The sequence below is a fragment of the Heterodontus francisci genome, chromosome 39 (genome assembly GCF_036365525.1).
Source record: "Heterodontus francisci isolate sHetFra1 chromosome 39, sHetFra1.hap1, whole genome shotgun sequence".
In the NCBI taxonomy this organism is placed as follows: Eukaryota; Metazoa; Chordata; class Chondrichthyes; order Heterodontiformes; family Heterodontidae; genus Heterodontus; species Heterodontus francisci.
Window position 1 is genome coordinate 42,298,789 of NC_090409.1, and position 24,385 is coordinate 42,323,173.

A 24,385-nucleotide genomic window follows, 5' to 3' on the forward strand; every position below is an offset into this window, starting at 1 on the left:
GAGTGAATCATTACCCTTTACCCACTGTGTGTACTGTACATGTACAGGAGCTGACACTGAGACACACACACACAGACCGTACAGTACCAGACGGGAGTGAATCATTACCCTTTACCCACTGTGTGTACTGTACATGTACAGGAGCTGACACTGAGACACACACACACACACAGACCGTACAGTACCAGACAGGAGTGAATCATTACCCTTTACCCACTGTGTGTACTGTACATGTACGGGAGCTGACACTGAGACACACACACACAGACCGTACAGTACCAGACGGGAGTGAATCATTACCCTTTACCCACTGTGTGCATTGCACATGTACAGGAGCTGACACTGAGACACACACACACACACAGACCGTACAGTACCAGACAGGAGTGAATCATTACCCTTTACCCACTGTGTGTACTGTACATGTACAGGAGCTGACACTGAGACACACAGACACACACAGACCGTACAGTACCAGACAGGAGTGAATCATTACCCTTTACCCACTGTGTGCACTGTACATGTACAGGAGCTGACACTGAGACACACACACACACACAGATCGTACAGTACCAGACAGGAGTGAATCATTACCCTTTACCCACTGTGTGTACTGTACATGTACAGGAGCTGACACTGAGACACACACACACACACAGACCGTACAGTACCAGACAGGAGTGAATCATTACCCTTTACCCACTGTGTGTACTGTACATGTACAGGAGCTGACACTGAGACACACACACACAGACCGTACAGTACCAGACGGGAGTGAATCATTACCCTTTACCCACTGTGTGTACTGTACATGTACAGGAGCTGACACTGAGACACACACACACAGACCGTACAGTACCAGACAGGAGTGAATCATTACCCTTTGCCCACTGTGTGTACTGTACATGTACAGGAGCTGACACTGAGACACACACACACACACAGACCGTACAGTACCAGACAGGAGTGAATCATTACCCTTTACCCACTGTGTGTACTGTACATGTACAGGAGCTGACACTGAGACACACACACACAGACCGTACAGTACCAGACGGGAGTGAATCATTACCCTTTACCCACTGTGTGTACTGTACATGTACAGGAGCTGACACTGAGACACACACACACACAGACCGTACAGTACCAGACAGGAGTGAATCATTACCCTTTACCCACTGTGTGTACTGTACATGTACAGGAGCTGACACTGAGACACACACACACACGGACCGTACAGTACCAGACGGGAGTGAATCATTACCTTTTACCCACTGTGTGTACTGTACATGTACAGGAGCTGACACTGAGACACACACACACAGACCGTACAGTACCAGACAGGAGTGAATCATTACCCTTTACCCACTGTGTGTCCTGTACATGTACAGGAGCTGACACTGAGACACACACACACAGACCGTACAGTACCAGACAGGATTGAATCATTACCCTTTACCCACTGTGTGTACTGTACATGTACAGGAGCTGACACTGAGACACACACACACAGACCGTACAGTACCAGACGGGAGTGAATCATTACCCTTTACCCACTGTGTGTACTGTACATGTACAGGAGCTGACACTGAGACACACACACACAGACCGTACAGTACCAGACGGGAGTGAATCATTACCCTTTACCCACTGTGTGTACTGTACATGTACAGGAGCTGACACTGAGACACACACACACAGACCGTACAGTACCAGACAGGAGTGAATCATTACCCTTTACCCACTGTGTGTCCTGTACATGTACAGGAGCTGACACTGAGACACACACACACAGACCGTACAGTACCAGACGGGAGTGAATCATTACTCTTTACCCACTGTGTGTACTGTACATGTACAGGAGCTGACACTGAGACACACACACACAGACCGTACAGTACCAGACAGGAGTGAATCATTACCCTTTACCCACTGTGTGTACTGCACATGTACAGGAGCTGACACTGAGACACGCACGCACACGGACCGTACAGTACCAGACAGGAGTGAATCATTACCCTTTACCCACTGTGTGTACTGTACATGTACAGGAGCTGACACTGAGACACACACACACACAGACCGTACAGTACCAGACGGGAGTGAATCATTACCCTTTACCCACTGTGTGCATTGCACATGTACAGGAGCTGACACTGAGACACACACACACACACGGACCGTACAGTACCAGACGGGAGTGAATCATTACCCTTTACCCACTGTGTGCACTGTACATGTACAGGAGCTGACACTGAGACACACATACACACAGACCGTACAGTACCAGACGGGAGTGAATCATTACCCTTTACCCACTGTGTGCATTGCACATGTACAGGAGCTGACACTGAGACACACACACACACACACGGACCGTACAGTACCAGACGGGATTGAATCATTACCCTTTACCCATTGTGTGTACTGTACATGGACAGGAGCTGACACTGAGACACACACACACAGACCGTACAGTACCAGACGGGAGTGAATCATTACTCTTTACCCACTGTGTGTACTGTACATGGACAGGAGCTGACACTGAGACACACACACACAGACCGTACAGTACCAGACGGGAGTGAATCATTCCCTTTACCCACTGTGTGTACTGTACATGTACAGGAGCTGACACTGAGACACAGACACACAGACCGTACAGTACCAGACGGGAGTGAATCATTCCCTTTTACCCACTGTGTGTACTGTACATGTACAGGATCTGTCACTGAGACACACACACACAGACCGTACAGTACAAGACAGGAGTGAATCATTCCCCATTACCCACTGTGTGTACTGTACATGTACAGGAGCTGACACTGAGACACACACACACACACACACAGACTGTACAGTACCAGACAGGAGTGAATCATTACCCTTTTACCCATTGCGTGTACTGTACATGTACAGGAGCTGACACTGAGACACACACACACACACAAACTGTACAGTACCAGACAGGAGTGAATCATTCCCTTTACCCACTGTGTGTACTGTACATGTACAGGAGCTGACACTGAGACACACACACGGACCGTACAGTACCAGACGAGAGTGAATCATTACCCTTTACCCACTGTGTGTACTGTACATGTACAGGAGCTGACACTGAGACACACACACGGACCGTACAGTACCAGACGGGAGTGAATCATTGCCCTTTACCCACTGTGTGTACTGTACATGTACAGGAGCTGACACTGAGACACACACACACACACACGGACCGTACAGTACCAGACGGGAGTGAATCATTACCCTTTACCCACTGTGTGTACTGTACATGTACAGGAGCTGACACTGAGACACACACACACACACAGACTGTGCAGTACCAGACAGGAGTGAATCATTACCGTTTACCCACTGTGTGTACTGTGCATGTACAGGAGCTGACACTGAGACACACACACACACAGACCGTACAGTACCAGACGGGAGTGAATCATTACCCTTTACCCACTGTGTGTACTGTACATGTCCAGGAGCTGACACTGAGACACACACACACACGGACCGTACAGTATCAGACAGGAGTGAATCATTACCCTTTACCCACTGTGTGTACTGTACATGTACAGGAGCTGACACTGAGACACACACACACACGGACCGTACAGTACCAGACGGGAATGAATCATTACCCTTTACCCACTGTGTGTACTGTGCATGTACAGGAGCTGATACTGAGACACACACACACAGACACACACAGACACACAGACACACACACCATAGTATTTCTCATTAAGCCACCCTTATGGGCGGCACAGTGGCGCAGTGGTTAGCACTGCAGCCTCACAGCTCCAGGGACCCGGGTTCAATTCCGGGTACTGCCTGTGTGGAGTTTGCAAGTTCTCCCTGTGTCTGCGTGGGTTTTCTCCGGGTGCTCCGGTTTCCTCCCACAAGCCAAAAGACTTGCAGGTTGATAGGTAAATTGGCCATTGTAAATTGCCCCGAGTGTAGGTAGGTGGTAGGGGAATATAGGGACAGGTGGGGATGTGGTAGGAATATGGGATTAATGTAGGATTAGTATAAATGGTTGGTTGATGGTCGGCACAGACTGGGTGGGCCGAAGGGCCTGTTTCAGTGCTGTATCTCTCTATGACTCATGGTGTGTGGTCGCAGGCATGTGATGGGCAGTTAGATTTTGATGAGAATGTGGTCTGTTTTTTTTTTTTTGGCTCTTTTGCCCCAAGACCAGCTGCTCTGGACTGCCTGTGGTTACTGCAGTGAAAACATGCTACTCGGTAATAAAGCTGAATTCACAGAAAAATTAAACATTGGATGCGTGTCTGAAATTAGGTCACAAAACAACACTCTGGGTGTGATTTTCTCCTTCCTGTAAACTGGTGTCCAGTCACACCACAGGAAGTGGCAGCAGTTCACAGACCAAGCACAGTTACTCTCTCAGATGGGCAAGTCAGTTCCCAACAGGCCAGGCACAGAGAGGGAGTGCGAGGGCGGCAGAGAGAGAGACACAGAGGGTGAGAAGGGAGGGCGGGCGGAGAGACAGAGAGGAAGGAGGGGGTTGGAGAGAGAGATAGAGAGAGAGAGAGAGAGGGAGGGGTGGAGAGAGAGAGAGGGGGCAGGAGGGCGTGGAAAGAGAGATAGAAAGGGAGCGATGAAGTGGGTGGAGAGATAGGGGGGATAGAGAGAGGGAGGATACAGAGCTGGGCGCCAGAGAGATAGGGCAGAGAGAGAGACAGATGGGGAGAGGGGAACTGAGACAGATAGAGAAGATAGAGGGATGGGAGAGAGAGAGAATGACAGTCAGATAGATTGATAGAGAGGGGAGAGAGAAGGACAGAGAGTCAGATAGAGACGGGAAGAGACAGAGAGGGAGAGACTGAGAGAGGAAGGAGATAGAGATTGGGGAGAGAAAGACGGGAGATGGGAGACAGAGAGAGGGCACAGAAAAAGAGAACATAAAAACATCCGAGATAAGACGAGGCCATTCAGCCCCTTGAGCCTGCTCACCCCCCCATCCAATAAGATCATGGCTGATTGTCCACCTCAACTCCACTTCCCCACCCTATCCCTCGATTCCCTCAATCTCTCAATCTCAGTCTTTAATATACTCAATGACTGAGTATCCACAGCTCTCTGGGGTAGAGAATCGCAAAGATTCCCAACCCTCTGAGTGAAGACATTTCTCCTCATCTCAGTCCCAAACTCCAGAGAATATCAGTTCATTCCAGGAAGTGAAGAAGGGAGGGTCGAGATAGAGGGAGAGAGAGAGAGGGAGAGGACGGGGAAGTGAAGACAATTCTCAAATAAAGATTCCAGTGAAACATATGGGATCCAGCAGTGTTTAACTTAAAACGAAGGATGGTAAAAGAGTTTAATGATCAGGAATGCAAGCATTAATCCGCAGAGACCACCAACAAGGTAACAACAAAGAAAATTAACAATATCATTTGCATAAGATAACGCATCACCAGGAGTGAGTTACACACAGGAAACGCATCACCAGGAGAGCGTTACACACAGGATAACGCATCACCAGGAGTGAGTTACACACAGGAAACGCATCACCAGGAGTGAGTTACAGACAGGAAACGCATCACCAGGAGTGAGTTACACACAGGATAATGCATCACCAGGAGTGAGTTACACACAGGATAACGCATCACCAGGAGTGAGTTACACACAGGATAACGCATCACCAGGAGTGAGTTACACACAGGAAACGCATCACCACGAGTGAGTTACACACAGGATAACGCATCACCAGGAGTGAGTTACACACAGGAAACGCATCACCACGAGTGAGTTACACACAGGATAACGCATCACCAGGAGTGAGTTACACACAGGATAACGCATCACCAGGATTGAGTTACACACAGGATAACGCATCACCAGGAGTGAGTTACACACAGGAAACGCATCACCACGAGTGAGTTACTCACAGGATAACGCATCACCAGGGGTGAGATACACACAGGAAACGCATCACCAGGAGTGAGTTACACACAGGATAACGCATCACCAGGAGTGAGTTACACACAGGAACCACATCACCAGGAGTGAGTTACACACAGGATAACGCATCACCAGGAGTGAGTTACTCACAGGATAACGCATCACCAGGAGTGAGTTACTCACAGGATAACGCATCACCAGGAGTGAGTTACACACAGGATAACGCATCACCAGGAGTGAGTTACACACAGGATAACGCATCACCAGGAGTGAGTTACACACAGGATAACGCATCACCAGGAGTGAGTTACACGCAGGATAACGCATCACCAGGAGTGAGTTACACACAGGATAACGCATCACCAGAATTGAGTTACACACAGGATAACGCATCACCAGGATTGAGTTACACACAGGATAACGCATCACCAGGAGTGAGTTACACACAGGATAACGCATCACCAGGAGTGAGTTACACACAGGATAACGCATCACCAGGAGTGAGTTACACACAGGATAACGCATCACCAGGATTGAGTTACACACAGGATAACGCATCACCAGGAGTGAGTTACACACAGGAAACACATCACCACGAGTGAGTTACACACAGGATAACGCATCACCAGGAGTGAGTTACACACAGGAAACACATCACCACGAGTGAGTTACACACAGGATAACGCATCACCAGGATTGAGTTACACACAGGAAACACATCACCACGAGTGAGTTACACACAGGATAACGCATCACCAGGAGTGAGTTACACACAGGATAACGCATCACCACGAGTGAGTTACACACAGGATAACACATCACCACGAGTGAGTTACACACAGGATAACGCATCACCAGGAGTGAGTTACACACAGGATAATGCATCACCAGGAGTGAGTTACACACAGGATAATGCATCACCAGGATTGAGTTACACACAGGATAACGCATCACCAGGAGTGAGTTACACACAGGAAACACATCACCACGAGTGAGTTACACACAGGATAACGCATCACCACGAGTGAGTTACACACAGGATAATGCATCACCAGGATTGAGTTACACACAGGATAACGCATCACCAGGAGTGAGTTACACACAGGAAACACATCACCACGAGTGAGTTACACACAGGATAACGCATCACCAGGATTGAGTTACACACAGGAAACACATCACCACAAGTGAGTTACACACAGGATAACGCATCACCAGGAGTGAGTTACACACAGGATAACACATCACCACGAGTGAGTTACACACAGGATAACGCATCACCACGAGTGAGTTACACACAGGATAACGCATCACCACGAGTGAGTTACACACAGGATAATGCATCACCAGGAGTGAGTTACACACAGGAAACACATCACCAGGAGGGAGTTACACACAGGAAACGCATCACCAGGAGTGAGATACACACAGGATAGATAACGCATCACCAGGAGTGAGTTACATACAGGAAACGCATCACCAGGGGTGAGATACACACAGGAAACGCATCACCAGGAGTGAGATACACACAGGATAATGCATCACCAGGAGTGAGTTACACACAGGAAACGCATCACCAGGAGTGAGTTACATACAGGAAACGCATCACCAGGAGTGAGATACACACAGGAAACGCATCACCAGGAGTGAGTTACACACAGGAAACGCATCACCAGGGGTGAGATACACACAGGATAGATAACGCATCACCAGGGGTGAGATACACACAGGATAGATAACGCATCACCAGGAGTGAGTTACACACAGGAAACGCATCACCAGGAGTGAGTTGCACACAGGATAGATAACGCATCACCAGGGGTGAGTTACACACAGGAAACGCATCACCAGGAGTGAGTTGCACACAGGAAATGCATCACCAGGAGTGAGTTGCACACAGGATAGATAACGCATCACCAGGGGTGAGTTACACACAGGAAACGCATCACCAGGAGTGAGTTGCACACAGGAAACGCATCACCAGGAGTGAGTTACACACAGGATAGATAACGCATCACCAGGGGTGAGTTACACACAGGAAACGCATCACCAGGAGTGAGTTGCACACAGGAAACGCATCACCAGGATTGAGTTACACACAGGAAACGCATCACCAGGATTGAGTTACACACAGGATAGATAACGCATCACCAGGGGTGAGTTACACACAGGAAACGCATCACAAGGGGTGAGTTACACACAGGATAACGCATCACCAGGATTGAGTTACACACAGGAAACGCATCACCAGGAGTGAGTTGCACACAGGAAACGCATCACCAGGATTGAGTTACACACAGGATAGATAACGCATCACCAGGGGTGAGCTACACACAGGAAACGCATCACCAGGATTGAGTTACACACAGGAAACGCAACACCAGGATTGAGTTACACACAGGATAGATAGCGCATCACAAGGGGTGAGTTACACACAGGATAGATAACGCATCACCAGGATTGAGTTACACACAGGAAACGCATCACCAGGATTGAGTTACACACAGGAAACGCATCACCAGGATTGAGTTACACACAGGAAACGCATCACCAGGAATGAGTTACACACAGGATAGATAACGCATCACCAGGGGTGAGTTACATACAGGAAACGCATCACCAGGGGTGAGTTACACACAGGAAACGCATCACCAGGAGTGAGTTGCACACAGGATAGATAACGCATCACCGGGGGTGAGTTATACGCAGGAAATGCATCACCAGGGGTGAGTTATACGCAGGAAATGCATCACCGGGGGTGAGTTATACGCAGGATGTAGTTACGGACCTGGTGAAATTTGTATCTTCACCATCCTGCTGCAGATATTGGGGTCAAGGAGGGAGGACATGATCTTAAAGGAGACTAAAATACCAGGAACAGGTGAAAGCAGCAGCAATGTAAACTGCTGGATGGGCTGACAGGGGGGGACAGACAGTTGGGAGATCAGTGTCCAGACAAGGTGATGGAGAGAATCCCAGTCGGCCTGAGAGTATCGCCTTATTTCTGGCCGGGCCTCAGCTCACTGTAGACCCCACGCTCGGGCCCACGTAGTTCCTGCGAGGAAGGAAACACAGGTCACAGAAACGCAACATACGTACGAACATACAAACATATGAATTAGGAGCAGGAACAGGCCATTCGACCCCTCGAGCCTGCTGCACCTTTGAATAGGTTCATGGCTGATCTGATTGGAACATCAACTCCACATTCCCGCTTACCCCCGATAACCTTTCACCCCCTTGTTATCAAGATTCAAAGATCACACCCACACACAGCATGTCACAATCAGCCTGCATTTCCCAGAGTTATTCCCCCCGCCCTCGGATCACAGCAAGATCCCACAAACAGCAATGTGATAATGACCCAGATCATCTGTTTTTTTTTAACTGATGTCGGTTGAGGGATAAATATTGTCCCCAGGACACCGGGGAGAACTCCCCCCCACCGCTCTTCTTCCAAATAGTAGCCGTGGGATCTTTTACACCCACTGGAGAGGGCAGACGGGGGCCTCGGTTTAATGTCTCATCTGAAAGACGGCACCTCCGACAGTGCAGCACTCCCTCAGTACTGACCCTCCGTCCGACAGTGCAGCACTCCCTCAGTACTGACCCTCTGACAGTGCGGCACTCCCTCAGTACAGACCCTCCGACAGTGCGGCGCTCCCTCAGTACTGACCCTCCGACAATGCAGCACTCCCTCAGTACAGACCCTCCGACAGTGCGGCGCTCCCTCAGTACTGACCCTCCGACAGTGCGGCACTCCCTCAGTACTGACCCTCCGCCAGTGCGGCATTCCCTCAGCACTGACCCTACGACAGTGCAGCACTCCCTCAGTACTGACCCTCCGACAGTGCAGCACTCCCTCAGTACTGACCCTCCGACAATGCAGCACTCCCTCAGTACAGACCCTCCGACAGTGCAGCACTCCCTCAGTACTGACTCTCCGACAATGCAGCACTCTCTCAGTACAGACCCTCCGACAGTGCGGCACTCCCTCAGTACTGACCCTCCAACAATGCAGCACTCCCTCAGTACAGACCCTCCGACAGTGCGGCACTCCCTCAGTACTGACCCTTCAACAGTGCGGCACTCCCTCAGTACTGATCCTCCGACAGTGCGGCACTCCCTCAGTACTGACCCTCCGACAATGCAGCACTCCCTCAGTACTGACCCTCCAACAGTGCAGCATTCCCTCAGTACTGACCCATTTCGGAGACATGGGTAGAGCAGGGACAGGAATGGATGTTGCAGGTTCCGGGATTTAGATGTTTCAGTAAGAACAGAGAAGATGGTAAAAGAGGGGGGGGGTGTGGCATTGTTAATCAAGGAGAGCATTACAGCGGCAGAAAGGACGTTTGAGGACTCGTCTATTGAGGTAGTATGGGCCGAGGTTAGAAACAGGAGAGGAGAGGCCACGCTGTTGGGAGGTTTCTTTCGACCTCCGAATAGTTCCAGAGAATAGTTCCAGAGATGTAGAGGAAAGGATAGCGAAGATGATTCTCGACAGGAGCGAGAGTAACAGGGTAGTGGTTATGGGGGACTTTAACTTTCCAAATATTGACTGGAAATACTATGGTTCGAGTACTTTAGATGGGTCAGTTTTTGTCCAGTGTGTGCAGGAGGGTTTTCTGACACAGTATGTGGACAGGCCAACCAGGGGCGATGCCACATTGGATTTGGTACTGGGAAATGAACCCGGCCAGGTGTTAGATTTAGATGTAGGTGAGCACTTTGGTGATAGTGATCACAATTCGGTTAGGTTTACCTCAGCGTTGGGCAGGGACAGGTATATACCGCAGGGCAAGAATTATAGCTGGGGGAAAGGAAATTATGATGCGATTAGGCAAGATTTAGGATGCGTAGGATGGGGAAGGAAACTGCAGGGGATGGGCACAATCGAAATGTGGAGCTTATTCAAGGAGCAGCTACTGCGTGTCCTTGATAAGTATGTACCTGTCAGGCAGGGAGGAAGTTGTCGAGCGAGGGAGCCGTGGTTTACTAAAGAAGTTGAAGCGCTTGTCAAGAGGAAGAAGAAGGCTTATGTTTGGATGAGACGTGAAGGCTCAGTTAGGGCGCTTGAGAGTTACAAGCTAGCCAGGAAGGATCTAAAGGAAGAGCTAAGAAGAGCGAGGAGAGGACACGAGAAGTCATTGGCGGATAGGATCAAGGAAAACCCTAAGGCTTTCTATAGGTATATCAGGAATAAAAGAATCAAGGATAGTAGTGGGAAGTTGTGTGTGGAATCAGAGGAGATAGGGGAAGCGTTAAATGAATATTTTTCGTCAGTATTTACAGTAGAGAAAGAAAATGTTGTTGAGAATACTGAGATTCAGGCTACTAGGCTTGATGGGATTGAGGTTCACAAGGAGGAGGTGTTAGCAATTTTGGAAAGTGTGAAAATAGATAAGACCCCTGGGCCAGATGGGATTTATCCTAGGATTCTCTGGGAAGCTAGGGAGGAGATTGCAGAGCCTTTGTCCTTGATCTTTATGTCGTCATTGTCGACAGGAATAGTGCCGGAAGACTGGAGTATAGCAAATGTTGTCCCCTTGTTCAAGAAGGGGAGTAGAGACAGCCCTGGTAATTATAGACCTGTGAGCCTCACTTCGGTTGTGGGTAAAATGTTGGAAAAGGTTATAAGAGACAGGATTTATAATCATCTTGAAAAGAATAAGTTCATTAGCGATAGTCAGCACGGTTTTGTGTCGGGTAGGTCGTGCCTCACAAACCTTATTGAGTTTTTTGAGAAGGTGACCAAACAGGTGGATGAGGGTAAAGCCGTGGATGTGGTGTATATGGATTTCAGTAAGGCGTTTGATAAGGTTCCCCACGGTAGGCTATTGCAGAAAATACGGAAGTATGGGGTTGAAGGTGATTTAGTGCTTTGGATCAGAAATTGGCTAGCTGAAAGAAGACAGAGGGTGGTGGTTGATGGCAAATGTTCATCCTGGAGTTTAGTTACTAGTGGTGTACCGCAAGGATCTGTTTTGGGGCCACTGCTGTTTGTCATTTTTATAAATGACCTGGAAGAGGGTGTAGAAGGGTGGGTTAGTAAATTTGCGGATGACACGAAGGTCGGTGGAGTTGTGGATAGTGCCGAAGGATGTTGTAGGTTACAGAGGGACATAGATAGGCTGCAGAGCTGGGCCGAGAGATGACAAATGGAGTTTAATGCGGAAAAGTGTGAGGTGATTCACTTTGGAAGGAGTAACAGGATTGCAGAATACTGGGTTAATGGGAAGATTCTTGGTAGTGTAGATGAACAGAGAGATCTTGGTGTCCAGGTACATAAATCCCTGAAAGTTGCTACCCAGGTTAATAGGGCTGTTAAGAAGGCATATGGTGTGTTAGCTTTTATTAGTAGGGGGATCGAGTTTCGGAGCCACGAGGTCATGCTGCAACTGTACAAAACTCTGGTGAGGCCGCACCTTGAGTATTGCGTGCAGTTCTGGTCACCGCATTATAGGAAAGATGTGGAAGCTTTGGAAAGGGTGCAGAGGAGATTTACTAGGATGTTGCCTGGTATGGAGGGAAGGTCTTACGAGGAAAGGCTGAAGGACTTGAGGTTGTTTTCGTTAGAGAGAAGGAGGAGGAGAGGTGACTTAATAGAGACATATAAGATAATCAGAGGGTTAGATAGGGTGGATAGTGAGAGTCTTTTTCCTCGGATGGAGATGGCAAACACGAGGGGACATAGCTTTAAGTTGAGGGGTGATAGATATAGGACAGATGTTAGAGGTTGTTTCTTTACTCAGAGAGTAGTAGGGGCGTGGAACGCCCTGCCTGCAACAGTAGTAGACTCGCCAACTTTAAGGGCATTTAAGTGGTCATTGGATAGACCTATGGATGAAAATGGAATAGTGTAGGTCAGATGGTTTTACAGGTCGGCGCAACATCGAGGGCCGAAGGGCCTGTACTGCGCTGTAATGTTCTATGTTCTATGACCCTGTGACAGTGCGGCACTCCCTCAGTACTGACCCTCCAACAGTGTGGCACTCCCTCAGTACTGACCCTCCGACTGTGCGGCACTCCCTCAGTACTGACCCTCCGACTGTGCGGCACTCCCTCAGTACTGACCCTCCGACAGTGCGGCACTCCCTCAGTACTGACCCTGTGACAGTGCAGCACTCGCTCAGTACTGACCCTGTGACAGTGCAGCACTCGCTCAGTACTGACCCTGTGACAGTGCAGCACTTGCTCAGTACTGACCCTGTGACAGTGCAGCACTCGCTCAGTACTGACCCTGTGACAGTGCAGCACTCCCTCAGTACTGACCCTGTGACAGTGCAGCACTACCTCAGTCCTGACCCTGTGACAGTGCAGCACTCCCTCAGTACTGACCCTGTGACAGTGCAGCACTCCCTCAGTACTGACCCTGTGACAGTGCAGCACTACCTCAGTCCTGAGCCTGTGACAGTGCAGCACTCCCTCAGTAATGACCCTGTGACAGTGCAGCACTACCTCAGTCCTGAGCCTGTGACAGTGCAGCACTCGCTCAGTACTGACCCTCTGACAAAGCGGCACTCCCTCAGTACTGACCCTGTGACAGTGCAGCACTCTCTCAGTACTGACCCCATGAAAGTGCAGCACTCCCTCAGTACTGACCCTGTGACAGTGCAGCACTACCTCAGTCCTGACCCTGTGACAGTGCAGCACTCCCTCAGTACTGACCCTGTGACAGTGCGGCACTCCCTCAGTACTGACCGTGTGACAGTGCAGCACTCCCTCAGTACTGACCCCATGAAAGTGCAGCACTCCCTCAGTACTGACCCCCTGAAAGTGTTGGGGCAGGAGGAGGTTTCAGAGATAGGGAGGTTTGTAGGGACTGGAGGAGGTTACAGAGATAGGGAGGGTTGTTGGGGCAGGAGGAGGTTACAGAGATAGGGAGGTTTGTAGGGACTGGAGGAGGTTACAGAGATAGGGAGGGTTGTTGGGGCTGGAGGAGGTTACAGAGATAGGGAGGTTTGTAGGGAATGGAGGAGGTTACATAGATAGGGAGGGTTGTTTGGGCTGGAGGAGGTTACAGAGATAGGGAGGATTGTAGGGACTGGAGGAGGTTACAGAGATAGGGAGGGTTGTAGGGGCAGGAGGAGGTTACAGAGATAGGGAGGTTTGTAGGGACTGGAGGAGGTTACAGAGATGGGGAGGGTTGTTGGGGCAGGAGGAGGTTACAGAGATAGGGAGGTTTGTAGGGACTGGAGGAATTTGCAGAGATAGGGAGGTTTGCAGGGAATGGAGGCGGTTACATAGATAGGGAGGGTTGTTGGGGCTGGAGGAGGTTTCAGAGATAGGGAGAGTTGTAGTGGCTGGAGGAGGTTACAGAGATAGGGTTGGTTGTAGGGGCTGGAGGATGTTACAGAGATAGGGAGGGTTGTATGGACTGGAGTACGTTACAGAGCTAGGGAGGTTTGGAGGGACTGGAGGAGGTTACAGAGATAGGGAGGTTAGTAGGGGCTGGAGGAGGTTACAGAGATAGGGAGGGCTGTCGGGGCTGGAGGGAGGTAAAAGAGATAGGGAGGGTTGTAGGGGCTGGAGGAGGTTACAGAGATAGGGAGGGTTAAAGAGGCTGGAGGAGGTTACAGAGTTAGGGAGGGTTGTAGGGGTTGGTGGAGGTTACAGAGATAGGGAGGGTTGTAGGAGCTGGAGGGGGTTACCTAGATAGGGATGTTTGTCGGGAATGGAGGAGGTTACATAGATAGGGAGGGTTGTATGGACTGGAGTACGTTATAGAGATAGGGAGGTTTGTAGGGACTGGAGGAGGCTACAGAGATAGGGAGGTTTGTAGGGGCTGGAGGAGGTTACAGAGATAGGGAGGGCTGTAGGGGCTGGAGAAGGTTACAGAGATAGGGAGTGTTGTAGGGACTGGAGGGAGGTTACAGAGATAGGGAGGGATGTAGGGGCTGGAGGAGGTTGCAGAGATAGGGAGGGTGATAGGGGCTGGAGGAGGTTATAGAGATAGGGAGGGTTGTCGGGGTTGGTGGAGGTTACAGAGATAGGGAGGGTTGTAGGAGCTGGAGGGGGTTACATAGATAGGGAGGGTTCCTGGGTCTGGAGGAGTTTACAGAGATAGGGAGGTTTGTAGGGACTGGAGGAGGTTACAGAGATAGGGAGGTTTGTAGGGGCTGGAGGAGGTTACAGAGATAGGGAGTGCTGTTGGGGCTGGAGGAGTTTACAGAGATAGGGAGGTTTGTAGGGACTGGAGGAGGTTACTGAGAGAGGGAGGGTTGTTGTGGCTGGAGGAGGTTTCAGAGAAAGGGAGGGTTGTAGTGGCTGGAGGAGGTTACAGAGATCGGGAGGGTTCTAGTGGCTGGAGGAGGTTACAGAGATAGGGATGGTTGTAGGGGCTGGAGGAGGTTACAGAGATAGGGAGGGTTGTAGGGGCTGGAGTATGTTACAGAAATATGGAGGGTTGTAGGGGTTGGAGGAGGTTACAGAGATAGGGAGGGTTGTTGGGGCTGGAGGAGGTTACAGAGATAGGGAGGGTTGTAGGGACTGGAGGAGGTTACAGAGATAGGGAGGGTTGTTGGGGCTGGAGGAGTTTTCAGAGATAGGCTGGGTTGTAGTGGCTGGAGGAGGTTACAGAAGTAGGGAGGGTTGTAGAGGCTGGAGGAGTTTTCAGAGATTGGGAGGGTTGTCGGGGCTGGAGGATGTTACAGAGACAGGGAGGGTGTAGGGGCTGGAGGATGTTACAGAGATAGGGAGGTTTGTAGGGGCAGGGGGAGGTTACAGAGATAGGGAGGGTGTAGGGGCTGAAGGATGTTACATAGATAGGGAGGGTTGTCGGGGCAGGGGTAGGTTACAGAGATAGGGAGGGTTGTAGGGGCTGGAGAAGGTTACTGAGATAGGGAGGGTTGTAGGGGCTGCGGGAGGTTGCAGAGATAGGGAGGGCTGTTGGGACTGGAGGAGGTTACAGAGATAGGGAGGGCAGTAGGGGCTGGGGGAGGTTACAGAGATAGGGAGGGTAATAGGGGCTGGAGGAGGTTACAGAGATAGGGAGGGTTGTTGGGGCTGGAGGAGGTGACAGTGATAGGGAGGTTTGTCGGGGCTGGAGGAGGTTACAGAGATAGGGAGGGTTGTAGGGGCTGGAGGGGGTTACATATAAATAGAGGGTTGTAGGGGCTGGAGGAGTTGACAGAGATAGGGAGGTTTGTAGGGGCTTGTGGAGGTTACAGAGATAGTGAGGGTTGTAGGAGCTGGAGGCGGTTACATAGATAGGGAAGGTTGCAGGGGCTGGAGGAGTTTACAGAGATAGGGAGGTTTGTAGGGACTGGAGTTCGTTACAGAGATAGGGAGGGTTGTAGGGACTGGAGGAGGTTACAGAGATATGGAGGTTTGTCGGGGCTGGAGGAGGTTACAGAGATAGGGAGGGTTGTCAGGGCTGGAGAAGGTTACAGAGATAGGGAGGGTTGTCGGGGCTGGAGGTGGTTACAGAGATAGGGAGGTTTGTAGTGACTGGAGTTCGTTAGAGAGATAAGGAGGGTTGTAGGGACTGGAGGAGGTTACAGAGATATGGAGGTTTGTCGGGGCTGGAGGAGGTTACAGAGATAGGGAGGGTTGTCAGGGCTGGAGAAGGTTACAGAGATAGGGAGGGTTGTCGGGGCTGGAGGTGGTTACAGAGATAGGGAGGGTTGTAGTGGCTGGAGGAGGTTACAGAGATAGGGAGGGATGTCGGGGCTGGAGGAGGTTACAGAGATAGGGAGGGTTGTCGGGGCTGGGGGAGGTTACAGAGATAGGGAGGGTTGTAGGAGCTGGAGGAGGTTACAGAGATAGGGAGGGCTGTAGGGGCTGGAGGGGGTGACAGAGATAGGGAGTGTTGTAGGGACTGGAGGAGTTTAGAGAGATAGGGAGGTTTATCGGGACTGGAGGAGGTTACTGAGATAGGGAGGGTTGTTGCGGCTGGAGGAGGTTTCAGAGATAGGGAGGGTTGTAGGGGCTGGAGGAGGTTACAGAGATAGGGAGGGTTCTAGTGCCTGGAGGAGGTTACAGAGATAGGGAGGGTTGTAGGAGCTGGAGGGGGTGACATGGATAGGGAGGGTTGCAGGGGCTGGAGGATTTTGCAGAGATGAGGAGGTTTGTTGGGACTGGAGGAGGTTACAGAGATAGGGAGGGTTGTAAGGGCTGGAGGAGGTCACAGAGACAGGGAGGTTTGTAGGGACTGGAGCATGTTAAAGAGATAGGGAGGGTTGTTGGGGTTGGAGGAGGTTACAGAGGGAGGGTTGTAGGGACTGGAGGAGGTTACAGAGATAGGGAAGGTTGTTGGGGCTGGAGGAGGTTTCAGATATAGGGAGGGTTGTCAGGACTGGAGGAGGTTACAGAGATAGGGAGGGTTGTAGTGGCTGGAGGAGGTTACAGAGATAGGGATGATGTAGGGGCTGGAGGAGGTTACAGAGATAGGGAGGGTTGTCGGGGCTAGGGGAGATTACAGAGATAAGGAGTGTTGCAGGGGCTGGAGGAGGTTACTGAGATAGGGAGGGTTGTAGTGGCTGGAGGAGGCTACAGAGATAGGGAGGGTTGTAGGGACTGGAGGAGGTTAAGGAGATAGGGAGGGTTGTTGGGGCTGGAGGAGGTTACAGAGATAGGGAGGGTGTAGTGGCTGAAGGATGTTACATAGATAGGGAGGTTTGTAGGGGCAGGGGGAGGTTACAGAGATAGGGAGGTTTGTCGGGTCTGCGGGAGTTTACAGAGATAGGGAGGGCTGTTGGGACTGGAGGAGGTTACAGAGATAGGGAGGGCTGTAGGGGCTGGGGGAGGTTACAGAGATAGGGAGGGTTGTAGGGGCAGGGGTAGGTTACAGAGATAGGGAGGGTTGTAGGGGCTGGAGGAGGTTACAGAGATAGGGAGGTTTGTAGGGACTGGAGGAGGCTACAGAGATAGGGAGGGATGTTGGGGCTGGAGGAGGTTTCAGAGATAGGGAGGTTTGTCCGGGCTGGAGGAGGTTACAGAGATACGGAGGGTTGTAGGGGCTGGAGGAGCTTACAGAGATAGTGAGGGTTGTAGGGGCTGGAGGGGGTTACATATAAATAGAGGGTTGTAGGGGCTGGAGGAGTTTGCAGAGATAGGGAGGTTTGTAGGGACTGGTGTTCGTTACAGAGATAGGGAGGGTTTTAGGAGCTGGAGGGGGTTACATAGATAGGGAAGGTTGCAGGGGCTGGAGGAGTTTACAGAGATAGGGAGGTTTGTAGGGACTGGAGTTCGTTACAGAGATAGGGAGGGATGTAGGGGCTGGAGGAGGTTACAGAGATAGGGAGGGTTGTTGGGACTGGAGGAGGTTACAGAGATAGGGAGGGTTGTCGGGACTGGAGGAGGTTACAGAGATAGGGAGGGTTGTCGGGGCTGGAGGAGGTTACAGAGATAGGGAGGGTTGTAGTGGCTGGAGGCGGTTACATAGATAGGGAGGGATGTAGGGGCTGGAGGAGGTTACAGAGATAGGGAGGGTTGTCGGGGCTGTGGGAGGTTACAGAGATAGGGAGGGTTGTGGTGGCTGGAGGAGATTACAGAGATAGGGAGGGATGTACGGGCTGGAGGAGGTTACAGAGATAGGGAGGGATGTAGGGGCTGGAGGAGGTTACAGAGATAGGGAGGGTTGTCGGGGCTGTGGGAGGTTACAGAGATAGGGAGGGTTGTGGTGGCTGGAGGCGATTACAGAGATAGGGAGGGATGTACGGGCTGGAGGAGGTTACAGAGATAGGGAGTGTTGCAGGGGCTGGAGGAGGTTACTGAGATAGGGATGGTTGTAGTGGCTGGAGGAGGTTACAGAGATAGGGAGGTTTGTAGGGGCTGGAGGAGGTTACAGAGATAGGGAGGGTTATAGGGACTGGAGGAGGTTACAGAGATAGGGAGGGTTGTCGGGGCTGGAGGAGGTTACAGAAATAGGGAGGGTTGTAGTGGCTGAAGGAGGTTACAGAAATAGGGAGGGTTGTCGGGGCTGGAGGAGGTTACAGAGATAGGGAGGGTTGGAGGGGCTGGCGGAGGTTACAGAGATAGGGAGGGTTGTTGGGGCTGGAGGAGGTTACAGAGATAGGGAGGGTTGGGGGGGCTGGCGGAGGTTACAGAGATAGGGAGGGTTGTTGGGGCTGGAAGCGGTTACAGAGATACGGAGGGTTGTAGGGGCTGGAGGAGGTTACAGAGATAGGGAGGGTTGTAAGGGCTGGAGGAGGTCACAGAGATAGGGAGGTTTGTAGGGACTGGAGCATGTTACAGAGATAGGGAGGGTTGTTGGGGTTGGAGGAGGTTACAGAGGGAGGGTTGTAGGGACTGGAGGAGGTTACAGAGATAGGGAAGGTTGTTGGGGCTGGAGGAGGTTTCAGATATAGGGAGGGTTGTCAGGACTGGAGGAGGTTACAGAGATAGGGAGGGTTGTAGTGGCTGGAGGAGGTTACAGAGATAGGGATGATGTAGGGGCTGGAGGAGGTTACAGAGATAGGGAGGGTTGTCGGGGCTAGGGGAGATTACAGAGATAGCGAGGGATGTACGGGCTGGAGGAGGTTACAGAGATAAGGAGTGTTGCAGGGGCTGGAGGAGGTTACTGAGATAGGGAGGGTTGTAGTGGCTGGAGGAGGCTACAGAGATAGGGAGGGTTGTAGGGACTGGAGGTGGTTAAGGAGATAGGGAGGGTTGTTGGGGCTGGAGGAGGTTACAGAGATAGGGAGGGTTGGAGGGGCTGGAGGAGGTTACAGAGATAGGGAGGGTGTAGTGGCTGAAGGATGTTACATCGATAGGGAGGGTTGTAGGGGCAGGGGGAGGTTACAGAGATAGGGAGGTTTGTCGGGTCTGCGGGAGTTTACAGAGATAGGGAGGGCTGTTGGGACTGGAGGAGGTTACAGAGATAGGGAGGGCTGTAGGGGCTGGGGGAGGTTACAGAGATAGGGAGGGTTGTAGGGGCAGGGGTAGGTTACAGAGATAGGGAGGGTTGTAGGGGCTGGAGGAGGTTACAGAGATAGGGAGGTTTGTAGGGACTGGAGGAGGCTACAGAGATAGGGAGGGATGTTGGGGCTGGAGGAGGTTTCAGAGATACGGAGGGTTGTAGGGACTGGAGTTCGTTGCAGAGATAGGGAGGGATGTAGGGGCTGGAGGAGGTTACAGAGATAGGGAGGGTTGTCGGGACTGGAGGAGGTTACTGAGATAGTGAGGGTTGTAGGGGCTGGAGGGGGTTACATATAAATAGAGGGTTGTAGGGGCTGGAGGAGTTTGCAGAGATAGGGAGGTTTGTAGGGACTGGTGTTCGTTACAGAGATAGGGAGGGTTTTAGGAGCTGGAGGGGGTTACATAGATAGGGAAGGTTGCAGGGGCTGGAGGAGTTTACAGAGATAGGGAGGTTTGTAGGGACTGGAGTTCGTTACAGAGATAGGGAGGGATGTAGGGGCTGGAGGAGGTTACAGAGATATGGAGGTTTGTCGGGGCTGGAGGAGGTTACAGAGATAGGGAGGGTTGTCGGGACTGGAGGAGGTTACAGAGATAGGGAGGGTTGTCGGGGATGGAGGAGGTTACAGAGATAGGGAGGGTTGTAGTGGCTGGAGGCGGTTACATAGATAGGGAGGGGTGTAGGGGCTGGAGGAGGTTACAGAGATAGGGAGGGTTGTCGGGGCTGTGGGAGGTTACAGAGATAGGGAGGGTTGTGGTGGCTGGAGGAGATTACAGAGATAGGGAGGGATGTACGGGCTGGAGGAGGTTACAGAGATAGGGAGGGATGTAGGGGCTGGAGGAGGTTACAGAGATAGGGAGGGTTGTAGGGGCTGGAGGAGGTTACAGAGATAGGGAGGGTTGTCGGGGCTGTGGGAGGTTACAGAGATAGGGAGGGTTGTGGTGGCTGGAGGCGATTACAGAGATAGGGAGGGATGTACGGGCTGGAGGTGTTTACAGAGATAGGGAGGTTTGTAGGGGCTGGAGGTGGTTACAGAGATAGGGAGGGCTGTTGGGGCTGGAGGTGTTTACAGAGATAGGGAGGATTGTAGGGGCTGGAGGTGGTTACAGAGATAGGGAGGGCTGTTGGGGCTGGAGGAGGTTACAGAGATAGGGCGGTTTGTAGGGGCTGGACGTGGTTACAGAGATAGGGAGGGCTGTTGGGGCTGGAGGTGTTTCCAGAGATAGGGAGGTTTGTAGGGACTGGAGGAGGTTACTGAGATAGGGTCGGTTGTTGCGGCTGGAGGAGGTTTCAGAGATAGGGAGGGTTGTAGTGGCTGGAGGAGGTTACATAGATAGGGAGGGTTGCAGGGGCTGGAGGATTTTACAGAGATGAGGAGGTTTGTAGGGACTGGAGGAGGTTACAGAGATAGGGAGGGTTGTAAGGGCTGGAGGAGGTCTCAGAGATAGGGAGGTTTATAGGGACTGGAGCATGTTACAGAGATAGGGAGGCCTGTTGAGGCTGGAGGAGTTTACAGAGATAGGGAGGTTAGTAGGGACTGGAGCAGGTTACTGAGATAGGGAGGGTTGTTGGGGCTGGGGGAGGTTACAGAGGGAGGGTTGTAGGGACTGGTGGAGGTTACAGAGATAGGGAGGGTTGTTGGGTTTGGAGGAGGTTTCAGATATAGGGAGGGTTGTAGGGACTGGAGGAGGTTACAGATATATGGAGGGTTGTCGGGGCTGGAGGAGGTTACAGAGATAGGGAGGGTTGTCGGGACTGGAGTAGGTTACAGAGATAGGGAGGGTTGTAGTGGCTGGAGGCGGTTACATAGATAGGGAGGGATGTAGGGGCTGGAGGAGGTTACAGAGATAGGGAGGGTTGTCGGGGCTACGGGAGATTACAGAGATAGGGAGGGATGTACGGGCTGGAGGAGGTTACAGAGATAAGGAGTGTTGCAGGGGCTGGAGGAGGTTACTGAGATAGGGAGGGTTGTAGTGGCTGGAGGAGGCTACAGAGATAGGGAGGGTTGTAGGGACTGGAGGTGGTTAAGGAGATAGGGAGGGTTGTAGGGGCTGGAGGAGTTTACTGAAATAGGGAGGTTTGTTGCGGCTGGCGGAGGTTGCAGAGATAGAGAGGGTTGTTGGGGTTGGAGGAGGTTACAGAGATAGGGAGGGTTGGAGGGGCTGGAGGAGGTTACAGAGATAGGGAGGGTGTAGTGGCTGAAGGATGTTACATCGATAGGGAGGGTTGTAGGGGCAGGGGGAGGTTACAGAGATAGGGAGGTTTGTCGGGTCTGCGGGAGTTTACAGAGATAGGGAGGGCTGTTGGGACTGGAGGAGGTTACAGAGATAGGGAGGGCTGTAGGAGCTGGGGGAGGTTACAGAGATAGGGAGGGTTGTAGGGGCAGGGGTAGGTTACAGAGATAGGGAGGGTTGTAGGGGCTGGAGGAGGTTACAGAGATAGGGAGGTTTGTAGGGACTGGAGGAGGCTACAGAGATAGGGAGGGATGTTGGGGCTGGAGGAGGTTTCAGAGATACGGAGGGTTGTAGGGACTGGAGTTCGTTACAGAGATAGGGAGGGATGTAGGGGCTGGAGGAGGTTACAGAGATAGGGAGGGTTGTTGGGACTGGAGGAGGTTACAGAGATATGGAGGTTTGTCGGGGCTGGAGGAGGTTACAGAGATAGGGAGGGTTGTCGGGACTGGAGGAGGTTACAGAGATAGTGAGGGTTGTAGGGGCTGGAGGGGGTTACACATAAATAGAGGGTTGTAGGGGCTGGAGGAGTTTGCAGAGATAGGGAGGTTTGTAGGGACTGGTGTTCGTTACAGAGATAGGGAGGGTTTTAGGAGCTGGAGGGGGTTACATAGATAGGGAAGGTTGCAGGGGCTGGAGGAGTTTACAGAGATAGGGAGGTTTGTAGGGACTGGAGTTCGTTACAGAGATAGGGAGGGATGTAGGGGCTGGAGGAGGTTACAGAGATAGGGAGGGTTGTTGGGACTGGAGGAGGTTACAGAGATATGGAGGTTTGTCGGGGCTGGAGGAGGTTACAGAGATAGGGAGGGTTGTCGGGACTGGAGGAGGTTACAGAGATAGGGAGGGTTGTCGGGGCTGGAGGAGGTTACAGAGATAGGGAGGGTTGTAGTGGCTGGAGGCGGTTACATAGATAGGGAGGGGTGTAGGGGCTGGAGGAGGTTACAGAGATAGGGAGGGTTGTCGGGGCTGTGGGAGGTTACAGAGATAGGGAGGGTTGTGGTGGCTGGAGGAGATTACAGAGATAGGGAGGGATGTACGGGCTGGAGGAGGTTACAGAGATAGGGAGGGATGTAGGGGCTGGAAGCGGTTACAGAGATACGGAGGGTTGTAGTGGCTGGAGGAGGTTACAGAGATAGGGAGGGTTGTAGGGGCTGGAGGAGTATACAGTGATAGGGAGGGTTGTTGTGGCTGGAGGAGGTTACAGTGATAGGGAGGGTTGCAGGGGCTTGAGGAGGTTACAGAAACAGGGAGGGTTGTAGGGGTTGGAGGAGGTTACAGAGATAGGGAGGGTTGTTGTGGCTGGAGGAGGTTACAGAGATAGGGAGGGTTGTAGGGGCTGGAGGAGGTTACAGAGATAGGGAGGGTTGTAGGGGCTGGAGGAGGTTACAGTGATAGGGAGGGATGTAGGGGCTGGAGGAGGTTACAGAGATAGGGAGGGTTGTCGGGGCTGGAGGAGTTTACAGAGATAGGGAGGGTTGTAGGGGCTGAAGGAAGTTACAGAGATAGGGAGGGTTGTTGTGGCTGGAGGAGGTTACAGAGATAGGGAGGGTTGTAGGGACTGGAGGAGGTTACAGAGATAGGGAGTGTTGTAGGGGCTGGAGGAGGTTACAGAAATAGGGAGGGTTGTAGGGGCTGAAGAAGGTTACAGAAATAGGGAGGGTTATAGAGGCTGGAGGAGGTTACAGAGATAGGGAGGGCTGTAGGGGCTGCGGGAGGTTACAGAGATAGGGAGGGCTTTTGGGACTGGAGGAGGTTACAGAGATAGGCAGTGTTGTAGGTGCTGGAGGAGGTTTACAGAGATAGGGAGGGATGTAGGGGCTGGAGGAGGTTACAGAGATAGGGAGGGAGTTAGGGGCTGGAGGAGGTTACAGACATAGGGAGGGTTATAGAGGCTGGAGGAGGTTGCTGAGATAGGGAGGGTTGTCGTGGCTGGAGGAGGTTCAGAGATATGGAGGTTTGTCGGGGCTGGAGGAGGTTACAGAGATAGGAAGGGATGTAGGGGTTGGAGGAGGTTACAGAGATAGGGAGGGATGTAGGGGCTGGAGGAGGTTACAGAGATAGGGAGGGTTGTAGGGGCTGGAGGAGGTTACAGAGATAGGGAGGGTTGTAGGGGCTGGAGGAGGTTACAGAGACAGGGAGGGTTGTAGGGGCTGAAGGAAGTTACAGAGATCGGGAGGGTTGTAGTGGCTGGAGGAGGTTACAGAGATAGGGAGGGTTGTAGGGTCTGGAGGAGGTTACAGAGACAGGGAGGGTTGTAGGGGCTGGAGGAGGTTACAGAGATAGGAAGGGATGTAGGGGTTGGAGGAGGTTACAGAGATAGGGAGGGATGTAGGGGCTGGAGGAGGTTACAGAGATA

At 51.8% G+C, this 24,385-nt stretch overlaps 1 protein-coding gene across 1 annotated transcript in view; it reads right to left on the reverse strand.

Annotated features, from left to right (window-relative positions):
• Positions 1-5,339: 5,339 nt before the first annotated feature.
• Positions 5,340-24,385, reverse strand: part of LOC137352794 (TYRO protein tyrosine kinase-binding protein-like) — a 46,730-nt gene continuing 27,684 nt past the window's right edge. Inside the window, exon 5 of the mRNA XM_068018622.1 lies at positions 5,340-8,992. Coding sequence (XP_067874723.1) covers positions 8,936-8,992 — 57 coding nt within the window. The 3' untranslated portion in view covers positions 5,340-8,935. The remainder of the gene's footprint in view (positions 8,993-24,385) is intronic.